The 13011-nt window shown below is 44.6% G+C and overlaps 2 protein-coding genes across 4 annotated transcripts in view; both read left to right on the forward strand.

Annotated features, from left to right (window-relative positions):
• Positions 1 to 11304, forward strand: part of LOC144169202 (peroxidasin homolog) — a 74604-nt gene extending 63300 nt beyond the window's left edge. Inside the window, exons 9-11 of one of the 3 annotated variants that reach the window (XM_077698241.1) lie at positions 1016 to 1327; positions 8171 to 8331; positions 10885 to 11304. In XM_077698241.1, the coding sequence (XP_077554367.1) occupies positions 1016 to 1327; positions 8171 to 8331; positions 10885 to 11100 (689 nt within the window). In that variant the 3' untranslated portion in view covers positions 11101 to 11304. Of the gene's footprint in view, positions 1 to 1015; positions 1328 to 8165; positions 8332 to 10884 lie in introns of those variants that run through there. The other 2 variants (XM_077698242.1, XM_077698243.1) reach the window with 2 other exon arrangements.
• The window catches only part of LOC144169203 (striated muscle preferentially expressed protein kinase-like), a 290267-nt gene that overhangs the window by 154910 nt on the left and 122346 nt on the right, over positions 1 to 13011 (forward strand). The gene's annotated exons all lie outside the window — the stretch shown is intronic.

Below are 13011 nucleotides of genomic sequence, written 5' to 3' on the forward strand. Positions count from 1 at the left end.
TATGTGCCATGTCAGCGGCCAGGCAGCGCGCGCCCATCTCCCCCCGTTGCCAAGGAGGACGAGGAGCGCGCGCACCCGCAGCTGTTGCTATGCGGACGGCGGCGGACGCTTCAGGCTCGCTTAAGAAGTGCATTCGCACTTAAAACTACGGGCATACGCGGGAGTTCCCGGCGGGGAATTGCTCTTCAACCGGTATTGATTTGCAGCTAATCCGCGAGATGGAATTTGAAGGGGCAATGGCGGCGGCGGGTTTCGGTCGTCTTCACCCCTACGCGCGCTTCCAATCATTCTCCACGTTCGTGTGATAACGTAATACCGTTCGGTGTCAGACAATTGTGTGACCCATGAAAGAGGCAAGGCTGGTGGCGACGGGAATAACAGTTGGTGGCGACGGTGGCGACGGGAATAACCTCCGAATAACCTACGGGAATAACCTCCGCTGGTGGCGACGGGAATAACCTCCGAAGAGAGATACTCCCTATACTCCATTTATAGTACTCTGAAAGCTCGACTTTTATGGCTTGCTTATTGCGTGTGTAACTAGCAATAGAACGAAGAAACCACAAACTCAAGAAAGAAATACCCGAGTTTCACTGGAACGGCAAGAGAAGTTTCGTGAGAACAACCTATCGTTTGAGACATTTACTTGTTTTTTTAGAAAAATAATGTGTGTTTTGCGACGAACTATCAAAGAGGCAGGCTGTTTCCGATAGAATATTTTTTGCGTAACGGCAAAAGGCAAAGAGGCATCCATAATTTTGCCGGTATTGGATGTATTATTTAAATTCTGAGAGTCATCAACGTGCTGTGCTAGCTGCGTCATTTCTATTATATACACATTTGTAAAGCTTGCTTTCACCATTCAGAAAAGAACCCAGTGGCACCACTGCGAATAATTTTACCAAGTTGGATAAAAATTTACCAAATAAAGCAGATAAACGATATTCCATGTTTAGACAATGAAAATCATGGACGGGAATTTACAGTCTTATCCTTTTCTGATTTCACTTTGCAGATGCCCCAGCTGTTAAGACATCAAGCATGAAACTAAGCAGAGAACAATCGCAGCTTGTTGTAACCTTCCAGTGCACTATTCACGGTACGCCGTACCCGTTCGTGTACTGGAGCAAGGACCGGAATTCCTTGAATGTCACTGGAAAAAACCATGAAGTCACCCAAAACCGCCATGAAAATGGCAAACTAAGCACGAGCCTGATTATGCGAAATTTAGGTGTAGACGACATGGGAATCTATCGCTGCCACGCCGAAAACAGTCTCGGAAGCCGGAGTGCTCATTTCGCCATGAACGAAAGCATCATAAACTCAGGTAAAATAACATTGCGTTGCTCCTACCTATCCCACTTCCCTTTTTACGTCTGTGTGTTTTTTTATTGTTGAAGCACCAACATATGGTAGATGTGTTGTGTCGTCTTTACTCACTGCTTCTCGCAAAGGCAAAGCAATGTTTGGTTAAACAATATAATGGTATTCTTCACCGTTTTTATAACTGTCGAGTATGCTGAGAAGTTACGTAGCTGCTTGGAAAGGAAACCGTGCTAGTAAAATACGCAGCTCTCATGAACCGCCTTTATTGCTCTCCAATTGAAACATAGGAAAGCATGGCGGAATCGCACAAGCATTGTCACATGATGTTAGCATGTAGCCGTTGGTAGGCTTCAAGCGCCTCTTGTAATTCACGTTATATCTATGGAAAGCTGAGTGCCATGTGTAAGCGCATTTGCAATATACTTATGCACAACCGGTCATTGTATAGGAAACATATAGATATCATCATGACGATGAGAGAATCATTGCTTTGTCCGACACACTGCATTGGAGTGCCAAATTAACTTGCACATAAATGTATTTATCTCATTGGAGAAAAACAAATCTTTCTTTGCGAATCACGTCCAGTCATGAAAAAATAAAACGCGAACCCAAAAATAAGAACCGGAACACCCGGATAGCGCGATTTTGTTTCATTTCTGTTTCATGTCAAACCAATGTCTGGATATGTAGCTTTTCAAATACATCAATATCGTACCATTATTACGCCTCCACGAATAATACATTTATTTTGCGTCTTCTTGTTAATATTTTTGTATTCGCATTTCATTTGTTCATGACTTTGCCTTTTGCGACGAGGTCAGCCGGTCACTGCAGTCCTACTGTAGCTTACTAGATTAACTTTTTTCGTCACGGGACACTTTCTTGTCAACCCAACTGGGGGCTTAGATTAAGAGATAACAATAACATAAATCATTTTAGTTCGGGGTAATACTGTAACCTTGAGGTACGTATAAAAAGTGGAGACTTGAAAAGCCTTTAAATGCGGTTATCCCTTACGCGAACTCTAGATGGAAACGAAGAGCCTCGTGGCAACCGTATTATTTTCTCAAACATACGGCACCCGAAATCCGTTCCTAATCGCGAATGCAGGTAAGAGAGGTCTTTGTATTTCATTCATTACAAAGGGAATGGGTTTCTTTATTACCCCTAAGGAAGTGTAAAGAATGAGTGTAAATGGGCCTGGAATTGCTTTCGTGTTTGGTTAAACGTTGGAGTATTATTGGGAAAATGAAAGAGAACCTTATACGCCTCGAGCGCGGCCTGTAGGGGCGCCACTGAAATCCCCCTAGCGGCCCCTTTCGAAAGCAGGCGCGGGACCAGTGCCGCCGCTGCTTTTGCGGCACGTTCACGACTGAGATTTACCATTTGTGGGCGTTTGAAATTCATGTTTGTGTGGAGCAGTCACTCTGTTCGCAAATGGGGCGTGTTTACGAAAGTGTAAATGTTTCCGACGCGATCTTAGTGTGGTATTTTCGGTCTGTATAAGCGCCAGGTGTGTGTCACAGGCCAGCGTCGCGTAATCGGCGTATGATGAAGCCGATTGTAGGTACACTGACCTGAATTTACTAGCCGTGTCTCCGTAACCACCGGTTCCTCATATGTTCATGCTACGGCTATACACCACGATTTAAATCGGTTTTGTGCGCTTACATAATCAGCGGAGCGCTCATACCTGACAGCACACCAGTTACGTTTGCCAATATTATACCTCAGATATTTATCACCAGCATTTACAAGCCAGTCTGTGTTAATTTCGGAAATATTCAACAAAAGTACGATGGACAATACTCGGGGATCAGCACACGACAGAGTCGTGTTGTCGTGAGGTGCGCGCCCGCAGACTTTCATCTGCTACATATATCTTCTGCGAGCAGCGCGGAGACGGGCTTACAATATAATCCGCATCCGCGACTAAATGCTTCTTCGAAATATCGTCATATGGCACAGGGAGCCTACAGAATAAACCGGAAACTGAAATCAGAGGGCCTTATCACATACCACACTCTTTCAACGACACATTTCATCGCTTGTAGAACAGCCTACCCTGTATACTTCCAAAAATGCGTCCGCTGTACGATCAGCTCTTCGTTAAAGTAGAAAAACAAAAGGAAAGTGAACACGAGATTTATGTGTGGGATTACTAAAACGTTCATTGCTTGATTCCGCTCCGCATTTGTACACGGCGTCCCCCTCCCCGCCCCCCTACCGATTTCTCGCGAAATAGCAGTGCATTTCGCGTATAGTTGGTCTAGTGAAACCTACCTGGCTTATGTTAAGACGACGGTCTTTAGCATGCCAGAAGCTGCACTGTTTTTTTTTCTTCATTTCCGTTAGAGCTATTATGTTTCTAAATTCCGCATTGGCACAGCATTTATTTTTCTGTGGTTTCATTTCCTTGGTTCTTGCTATATGGCGTGTGTGGGCACATATTTAACGACGCACAGGCTTGGAATATACTTTACATTTTCGCATGGTTTATATTCTTATAAAAGGCATAAGTTATTGTCCGGGATTGGGTAATCACATCCCCGAAACATATTTTTCTGCGGCGTATATATGCGAAACGAAGCCGCATTCGTTGTCCACGCTGCAAAATGACGCCAACCTTTCATTGTGCCAATATCAGGTCTAAACGAGGCGTCAGTAGAATTCATTTGTGCATGATGTTTTGGAGGTGACATGGGTGATATGTTGCTGCCGTCGCCGACGCCCGGAAGACCGGTGACGAAGCGCGCAGAACCGCGTCCCCGGGTAGCTCTTGCAGGCGATCGCGTACTCTACGAAGACGCAGCTGCTTTTTAAGTGACCTAAACGTACTCTTTGCCTATAGTCGTCACCATAACAAGTTTTTTTATGGCGCGGAAAGGCGAAAAGAAGCGAAATAGAAACAAAACACTGCACGAGCCCCTATCAGTCACGCAGCGCAAATCCCGTCAACGCCGCGGAGAAGCGGCGGCAGGCGGCGCAGCGATCGCGAAGCTCGAGGCGTATACCTCTCCGATAAAGACGTCACTCATATCTTTAGTCCTAGAAGCACTGCAAAAGTTTTAGTAATCACCATACACGCTGAGGCACTGCATGATTAGCTCGTCGCAGCTGAAAGGGAATCGATGTTTGGCTGTCAATTTTTTTGTATTTTTTGAAACTGAATGTCTTGTGGGTCACCTACTGCAACTAACAAAAACAGATAATGGCGTACACACCGCTTAAGCAATGCCAGTCAAACCAGCTAGAAACGTCAAGACCATGAAAGGGAAAATATTTCTACCAAGTTTCTATGTTATCTTCAGTGGGTAGAGCAGTATTTTTGTCCGTGGTCAAAAACGACACTAACTTTAGTTGTTCGTCGGTCCTCCCGAATTACTGCGTGGTGAGACATACGGTACGAAGGAATGTTCGTTTGTTCTGTGTGCTCTTTAACTCTTTCGGCGACACCAGAGGTGAAATATTCCGATATCGCCGCGTCATATCTCCTGAGAGAATCATTATTCTTAAGCCAGGTTGTTTACTGTAGTAGCCTTTTCGTTGCAATTTCTTTGTTGATATCCCCGTTTATGTCATCTTAACATGGAAGACATACCGAGTAGCGAACATTCTTCATTGTTATGTCTTCCTTGAAGCGCTACACTAGCTTCTCACCTAGTCGTTTTATTTGTCCCATGAAAAACTCCGAATAGTAATCAGAGCCAATTAGCCACCCTATCGATCTCGGCGTTCTTGCTCTGTTTATCTCGCCGCAACCTCCAAATGTAGCTTCCTCATCTTTCTGCTTATTTCTTTAGATGATCTTGGCAGACAATTACGGAATATTATGTTCACTTTCAGTGCTTCACTGACGGTGGCTTGGTTTTCGGTTCGATGCCCTACAGTCATTTGTACGACGTCCAAGATCACCGTTTCATTACCATCGAATGATCCAATCGTCAACCTTTCTTGTTTGATTACATTTGCTCATTTTGATTCCGGTAATCCGGCTTGAATGAATGATCTTTGGCTGCCGCTGTGAGTGAAGAGTCGGACGCAGTTGCCTGAGCAGTCTCCTTGTTTGCAAGCTACCGCAGTTTGTAGGAGCACGCATTGCTTTTCCGTCCTTTCAATGGCATGCATGCTATACATTGTCGATTGTTGTGGTTGAACCATGGCGACATGTTGTCGGGCTTTCGCTTCTGGTTCCGTTGTACATACTGGTGTCGCGTGTCCTTCTTTGCATCGTTTCCATTGCACGTTAGCTTTACAAATACGTGCCGTGTGGTATGCCAGCGTACAGTTCGAGCATGCCCTGATGTCTGCGAGCGCGTCCTTTCTCTCTTCCATCAGCATGCTGTGGCGATAAATTTCTGTCGCTTGGTTGGTTTGTTTGAAAATATGCACACTCTTTCAGATGAGCTATACAACCTCGCTGTTGTAGGAAACTGTCACGTGCTTTCTCTTTTCTGTTTCCGAGTCCCTGATCTTTGCTCCTTTTCTGTCTCCTCTATCAAGTTTACTTTATTCCGAAGAAATTCAAACAGTTGCGTTAGGGATTCCGCACTTGTTTTTCCTGGTGACTCGCCTTGCTCTCGTTCTTCTCTTTGTATGCCCAGCCTATTCTGATCCACCTCCTTCAATTTGAGCTCTACTGATAACGCCGCTAGAATAACAATCTTCAACACTGGAAAGAGTATTGGTGCATAAAACTCGAGTCTCACATTCAGTAAATCTGGAGCGAGCATGCTCACTTGTACGGCTTTGAACAGCTCTCTGAGCTCTTCGGTATCCCTCGCTCATTTTACCTTTGCAATTTTTCAGATCCACTTATCTTTCATGCCTTCCGAACGTGTCCTTCAATCACTGTATTGCGCTGTCATAGTTCTTCTCAGCGGGGAACTGTAATGCTTCCATTGTAGCAGCTGCCTTGCCAGGTAATGAAGCCGTTAAGTAGTTGAACGTAAGGGCTTTAGTCATGTTAGGCCTGTCGTGAACTGACGATTTGTAGATTCCGAAATCTGTTTCACTGCAGCTCATTTCCATCGAACTTTGTAAGCCCCACCTTGCCAGCTCAATGTCTGCTGAACTGGCGTGTGCTGAGTGCTCGGCGCTAACGTCGGGAGGTTAGCCGCGGCATTTACACTTTTTGGGTTGGACTCCGCAATGCTTGTATCAAGCTTTGATAGGATAGCCAATATCTCCATGTCGTATTCGATTATTCTCTCAAATTCACTGCCTACCACTTTGTCTGGTCAATATTGCTTTATTTCGTGGTTTTCTTCTTTTAATCACTCTTCCAGCCCCTTTATCTGCTTGCGTTAGGCAAACCGCCATTCTTTCGGCTCCTTCTTCTATGATGCTCGGCTGTGTTCATGAGAGGTGTTTTTAGCGACCGTATACCCTTCTTCTTTTCCATTGCAATGTCATTGTTCATCTTACGAAACGGTTTTCTGAAGCTCTCTTAAGTTTCAGTCAGCTCGTCGGATACCGCAGCTTTCCACAATGGCCTCCTCGTTGTCTGGACCACGTCAATCAGCTGCTCCGACGCCGTCATTTTTTCGGCTCCTGGTTGCTGGCGCTAGTTGCGTGGAGGTAGAAATCCTGGTCACGGCACCACTTGTAAACACGAAAGAGGCCGGGGAACCGTCTGCATTCTCTCATGAATAGCTGACAACTAATCCCGCCCTCACGCTGCAAGACGATCTTCCTCGTCAGGGTAGGTGATAGGGATATCAACAATACCATAATTGGATAACGAACTGCTGGCTGAACATCTGAGCGTTTTATATTACCACAAGAAATGCTCTGCTTTCATATTGCACTAGTTCTCCCTTGTTAACAGAAAAATTAAAATATTTCCAGGTTGTCTACACTATATCATACACAATTATCTCGCTCTATAAAGGACTAATTGACTGACTGACGGATAGAATCCTTTGATAGGATTCGATCCTTTGATAGGACAATGATTTTGATCATAGCATTTATATTATGTAAGCCATAATCTTTAAATCAGCAGGACTAATAATGTAAACGCCAGTAGATGCTTTTTCAAGTTTTCACACGCCGCAGTGGCTCAGAGGCTAATACATTGTGCTTTGGAGCAAAAACGCCCATTTGTTGACATTTCGGCACACGTAAAGTTTACCGGGTGATCAAAATTCTTCCTCAACCCTCCACTGCGGCGAGCCTCATAACCCTGGTGTAGTTTGGCTCAGTTAAGCCCCATATTCTGAATCTCGACTGAAATCGTTTCGCAGTTTCCCGATAGCCAAAAAGCGCAAAGGGAGGTGGGCCTGATTCTTGCTTTGAAGGTGACCTTTTGACAGTTCAATTGCCTTTTATGAACCTAAAAACTCTACTGCGCCCAAAAACTGCTTTTCGGGCTTTTCGGGGAAAAGCTTACATTCTCTGGATATAAGAACGCTATATTCGTCAAGTTACATTAAATCTCTTTGGAATATTTACCCTCTTTAAGCTCCATCGAAAGCTGGGAGTTCTGGTTAATATATATTTTATCTCGAGAAGAAATATTTGATATTGTTCGCCAACAAGAGCTCAGTTTTTGTTAATTTTTTCTAATGTGAGCAAATCTTTTACGATAGCAGGCGTGAACGATGTGTGTTCCGTTGAAAACAATTTGGTGGGCTGGAAAAGCGGTGCGAAGGAAATATCGAGCATGCTCTTTGTTGTCCGCACTACCGCAAAGGCATATCTATATTGCTGAACTGGTAGAAGATAGTCAATTATATATTCTGCTCTAAAGTCTAGGAAAACCGAGACAAGATGACAGTGTAGACGCGATTGGAATTTCCTTTAAAAATAACCGGGAATGTAATTTTTTAAAGCGCAGATCCTGATGCTGTGACGACATCACCAAACCTGAATCCTGTGACGACATCACCAAACCTCGATGCCGGCCCTTCATTTATTACTCCTGTCAAGAATATCACTGCGACGCTGGGGCAGACTGTATCGTTGAATTGCTCAGTTAAAATCCCAGAACCTCACCAAGTGAGTTGCATTCTTTTGTCTATTTTGTGGCTGATTATAATTATAACGTTGTTTTTCTTGTTTCAAAGAAAGCGCATGTTCATGCTTCGTTTGTTGACTCGAAGAGCACGAACCTTAAAATTCCCAAAAATATCTCTCATCGTTTCTAGATGGCAATGATATGAAGTGAAAAAACAAAAGGCTGTAAAAGTGGTAAACGTCGCTTTAAAAATTAAACTACTGAAGCCCTTGAGGACTACCTATTATGTAGTGAACGCAGAAGCATGAGGCTTGAACTGATTAACATGCAGTATGGTGTTATTTACGCCGCCAAATTGTATTGGGGAGGGCAACGTGAAAGGCTTTATTTAGTGTATGGTACTGCTTGCTAGCTGCCTTTTGGGGTAATACCGTACTATCGCAGCTTTTTCGCAGGTACTGGTGAGGCAGACGCGTCATAGTCGAACTCAGTAGCTAGTTCTTCTTTGCTATAGTGGGTGCTGTTTCTTTTTTACCAATATCTTTGATTCGCCTACATGTGAGGGGCGATTTCACGTATGCACCAGCCGAGGAATTTCGAACAGCTGGCGGCACGTAGTAGGTAGCGCTAGTTTTTATATATAGTCAGACAGGTGCCTGCAGTGGCGCACCATTTTCTATGATCTTGTGTGTGGTGGCACCACGGTGTCCTCTTAATGTTGCCTTCTACTTTTCTCTCGGCGTATCATGATTTCTTTGATTTTTGTCTTCGGCTTGAAGGTTCCCCTAATCACTCTTTCTTGGGATCTGCTACTCATCTAGCTTCTCGTTTTGCAATTACCACGCGCAAAATTAACTATTAAAGGGCCGAGTACACGTTTTTGCTAGTCGATGGCCATACGTCATTCGTTGTAGCCACCTTTAATAATATATTATCGCCGAGCTTTGGAAGCACGTCGGTTCTCTGCTTGTTTCGCATTCCGAACTGCGCAGAATTTTCAACCTCCGTCGTTAAGCCATGGTTTCGCATTATTACAGAGCTAGACCCTGTAAGCACAACAAAAGGCCCTGAAAGCACAGAGAAATCTTTATCCCCGTTGTAATTACAGCACGCTAAAAATTCATCAACGGACGTGTTCGTTCCGCTCTTCAAATCGGCGTGATATTTGATTCTTTTTCACGCTGTCCATTTGTACCATAAGAAAACAACACCCAAAAACGTTACTCGTCCCACATATAATGATTTCAAGAACATAGGAACGATAGCCATGTTTATCCTCGCTCTTGAAAAAGTCTTTCAAATAATTAAAAACAATGCCTGTGGCATTCCATGCCACTTTGCTAATGCCACAAGTCACTGTGCAGACAGGAATAAACATATCGTCACGGGACGTGGCGGACAATCCCCGTCGCGCGATGGCCCACCACCAAGGAAGGTGACGAAGAAGAAGAGCTGTGTGCGCCACGCTGCCAGGCCGGGCTCCGTTTTGGCATTATGTAAATAGTTCTTTAACCATTATGTAAATACATCGCTTCATCGCTACATGGTCCGTGTCATCTGCCGCCACGTAACAATATTAAGAACGCTTGTGACAAAGTCGTTAAAAGGAAAAAAAAGACTGATTTATAGCTTAAACAGTCACTGTAAAGCATCGTTTATATCAGTACAATGCTCCGCATTGTCTTTCTGGCTTAGATCAAGTAAAAGTTTCCAGACAAAATGTTTTCAAGAACCTTTACTTTAATTGGAAGTGCAACCTCCTTAATAACGCCCAAACAACAAGGTATCTCCTGCTACCATTACTTGTACTCGTGCGGTATGTGTAGACCGTAGCACTATAATCGACCAATGTTAGCCAAGTGCAATTATATTTTAGTCGCGCCCGCTACACGGGGCTACAATAGTAGACTCAGGCCGCGTCGGGACGTAGTCATCATACGCAGCGCATTCAAACTAATATTCCACACAGATGGGCTTAGACGGATAACATAATAGGATTGGGGTGCCACAGCTACATTCTTGCGGCACAGCCGGAATCACACTGCCGGTGAGTAGACGCCAACAAATCTTTTTTAAAAACAACGGGATACGGCAGAAATTCCAAGTACCTTCTTGTGCGCCCTGCTGAGAAATTGACATATCACTTACAGTAACACAAAGAAGCCGTACCTGAAAAAGTATGTTTATTACATCGCAACGAACCATCATAAGAAAATAGGTAAGACACCGTGCACTAGTTCAAATGACATGAAAAGATCACTTTTATGGCGGTTTTTTCGTAAAAGTTAAAATACTTCGCACGCTTTTCTAGAAACGTGTGCTTGTGTGTTTTATGGTCGTGGCAACCTGAAGTAGAGGCACTGCAGTGCCCCTCAACTTGGTAATTGGTTTTAGCAATGAAGCCCAGGATAAAATTGCGTGTATGACCCTGGCCATGTTATGCACATGGCGACTTATACTTTCCAGTTCAGTAGCTGCACGTTTTTCTCTTTGTGCGTTTCACTCCTGTTTAACCCAATCAGTTCTTTAAGCACAGACATACTTCAGAGTCGGCCTAATGCTCACCTCTGTTTTGGGTGTCTTCTTTCTTCCAGATCTTGTGGAAACGATTTAAAGGACCCCAAGTGATTTCGATCGGCTTTATTATAATTGCCCCTTCCGATCGGTACTCAGTTATCCATGACGATGAAGGTACTCACAAGCTTGTCATCAAGGACGTGCGATACGAAGACAGCGATACCTATTCTTGTCTGACCACTTCAAATCAAATGGCTCAGCTGGATATATTCCTTGACGTCGTCAGCATGTAGCTGACAAGTGCTGTTCACATGTCCTAGGAGTTGCTGTGCAGCGTAATGTTCGCGAATTTCGCCCTCCTGTTGACGACGGACGGATAACCTAAAAAGGATCCTGGAACTACCTCTCTGGAATGACAGTGTACAGGGCTGAAATTTAAGTGTTGGTACCACAGCAACGCTTACCTGCAACGCTCACCCCCGGACGTACTTCGAAATAAAAAAAATGTCGTTCCCGCTGAATTGTCCGTATGTGCACGGCCGCTCGATGGAAACAGGGCACGGCCAGCCGAATGCGCTTTTCCGTCGGTGACGGTACTAGTTTCCTTTTCCGCCACAGCGTCGGCCCTGGCGCTGGTCATGGGTGGAAAAACTGCAGCGGCGGCCGCCCGCGGAAGCTACTTTGAAGCGCCGCTACGCGCGTAGACGAACGGTCCTAATCGATTACATCGTAATTTTCTTTAATTATGCGGTGAGCCGTGAGCGTTGCAAAATGATCGATATTTCAAAAGTTGTGACTCAGTCAGTTTCTAAGTGCTATCGGTCAGAGCGCTTCAATTCTTTACCTCGCAGCGCGACTGAGCAGAATGCGGCCTATTGAAGACGTCTTGTCCCGCTCGAGGCGGCTCATTTCTTCAGCATTTTTCAAGGATGGCGAATGGGATGTTTGGCGCGTCATGGTGTTGTTTTGATAAACAGTGGGGTGAACCATTTCTGTGTTGATATTTGACACACTGCGCGATTATCAAAAAAGGAGCAGGAAGGACCACAGCCTCTGTGTTACTTCCGATATGTAACAATCAGAAAATTATTGGGTTCTGTAAGGTACCGCTAACTTTTTACAGCGCGTTTTACAACTGTGACCACATTGTTCTCCTTCGTCCTTTGTTCGCCTATTTAAGAGTTTCGCTAATAGCCCTTGAGATTTTTTTTGTAATTTCATTTCTCCGGTTGATTACCAAAAATTAAGTAGCAAGATGTCTTATTACCGTTAACGTGCGGCAAATTATTAAAGGGTAAAAATTTGGCAGCACTTAGAAGGAACTCCAAGCTTGCTATATTTTTCAAAACAGTAATACCTCTTAAACCACTTTCGGATCCATTCAGACGGATTATTTATCAAGTGGTGCATTGTCTTTATTCCTAGCGCACTTGTAAAAAAGTAGTCAACCACCGAATGAAAGTTTTAGTGTAGCACACTTATAACGCTCTTCGCCAGAGGGTTCACCACTGGATCTTACAAGCAGTAGAGCTTTCTGGGGCAGCATAGCAGGAGATGCAGAGGCGGTAGAGGAGGTACTGAGGGACGTGGGAAAACGTTTCTTAACCGGTGAGTTGGTGGGAGAGTCGTTTTGGTTACATCCCCAGTCCAGTCACATCACCAGTCCTTAGGAACACCTTACATAATTTAAGGCTGGGTTCTGTGGGTTCCTGCTTCTGGCACACTACTTAAGCTGGCAGTCTTCGAGGTGTAAAAAGACAGCGTCACAAAAAAGCCTGCAAATTATTTTCTCCCGCTGTTGTATATGCCGGGATTCTGGAGATTTCTCCACAGATATGCGTACTAGTGTGTACAGGCCGACAGCAAGCGCATGAAACTGACACTACCCGTCGTGGCTTTTATATATATATAGGACAGAAAATAAGGTTTGGCAGTCAAGAAAACCTCGGAAAGCAAAGGGGACGTTGTGGTGGGTCATAGACAGAGATGAAGAATTTTTTGAGTCGAAAAGACAGCGGTGAAAAAATGCCCGCCGCGTGGGATCCGAACCCACGACCTCCAGAATACCGGTGTGGTGCAATAACCACTACGCTACCGGCGGGGCTGTTTCCCCAGCACTTTCTCGGGTATTTATGTTAAGTAATGTTTGTTTCCTGCACTTGGGGGTTGTAGCCAGCGCCACTCGGACTACGGGGGGTGAAGGG

Source organism: Haemaphysalis longicornis, unplaced genomic scaffold (assembly GCF_048455015.1).
Source record: "Haemaphysalis longicornis isolate Haplotype H1 unplaced genomic scaffold, Haemaphysalis longicornis Haplotype H1 scaffold_2, whole genome shotgun sequence".
In the NCBI taxonomy this organism is placed as follows: Eukaryota; Metazoa; Arthropoda; class Arachnida; order Ixodida; family Ixodidae; genus Haemaphysalis; species Haemaphysalis longicornis.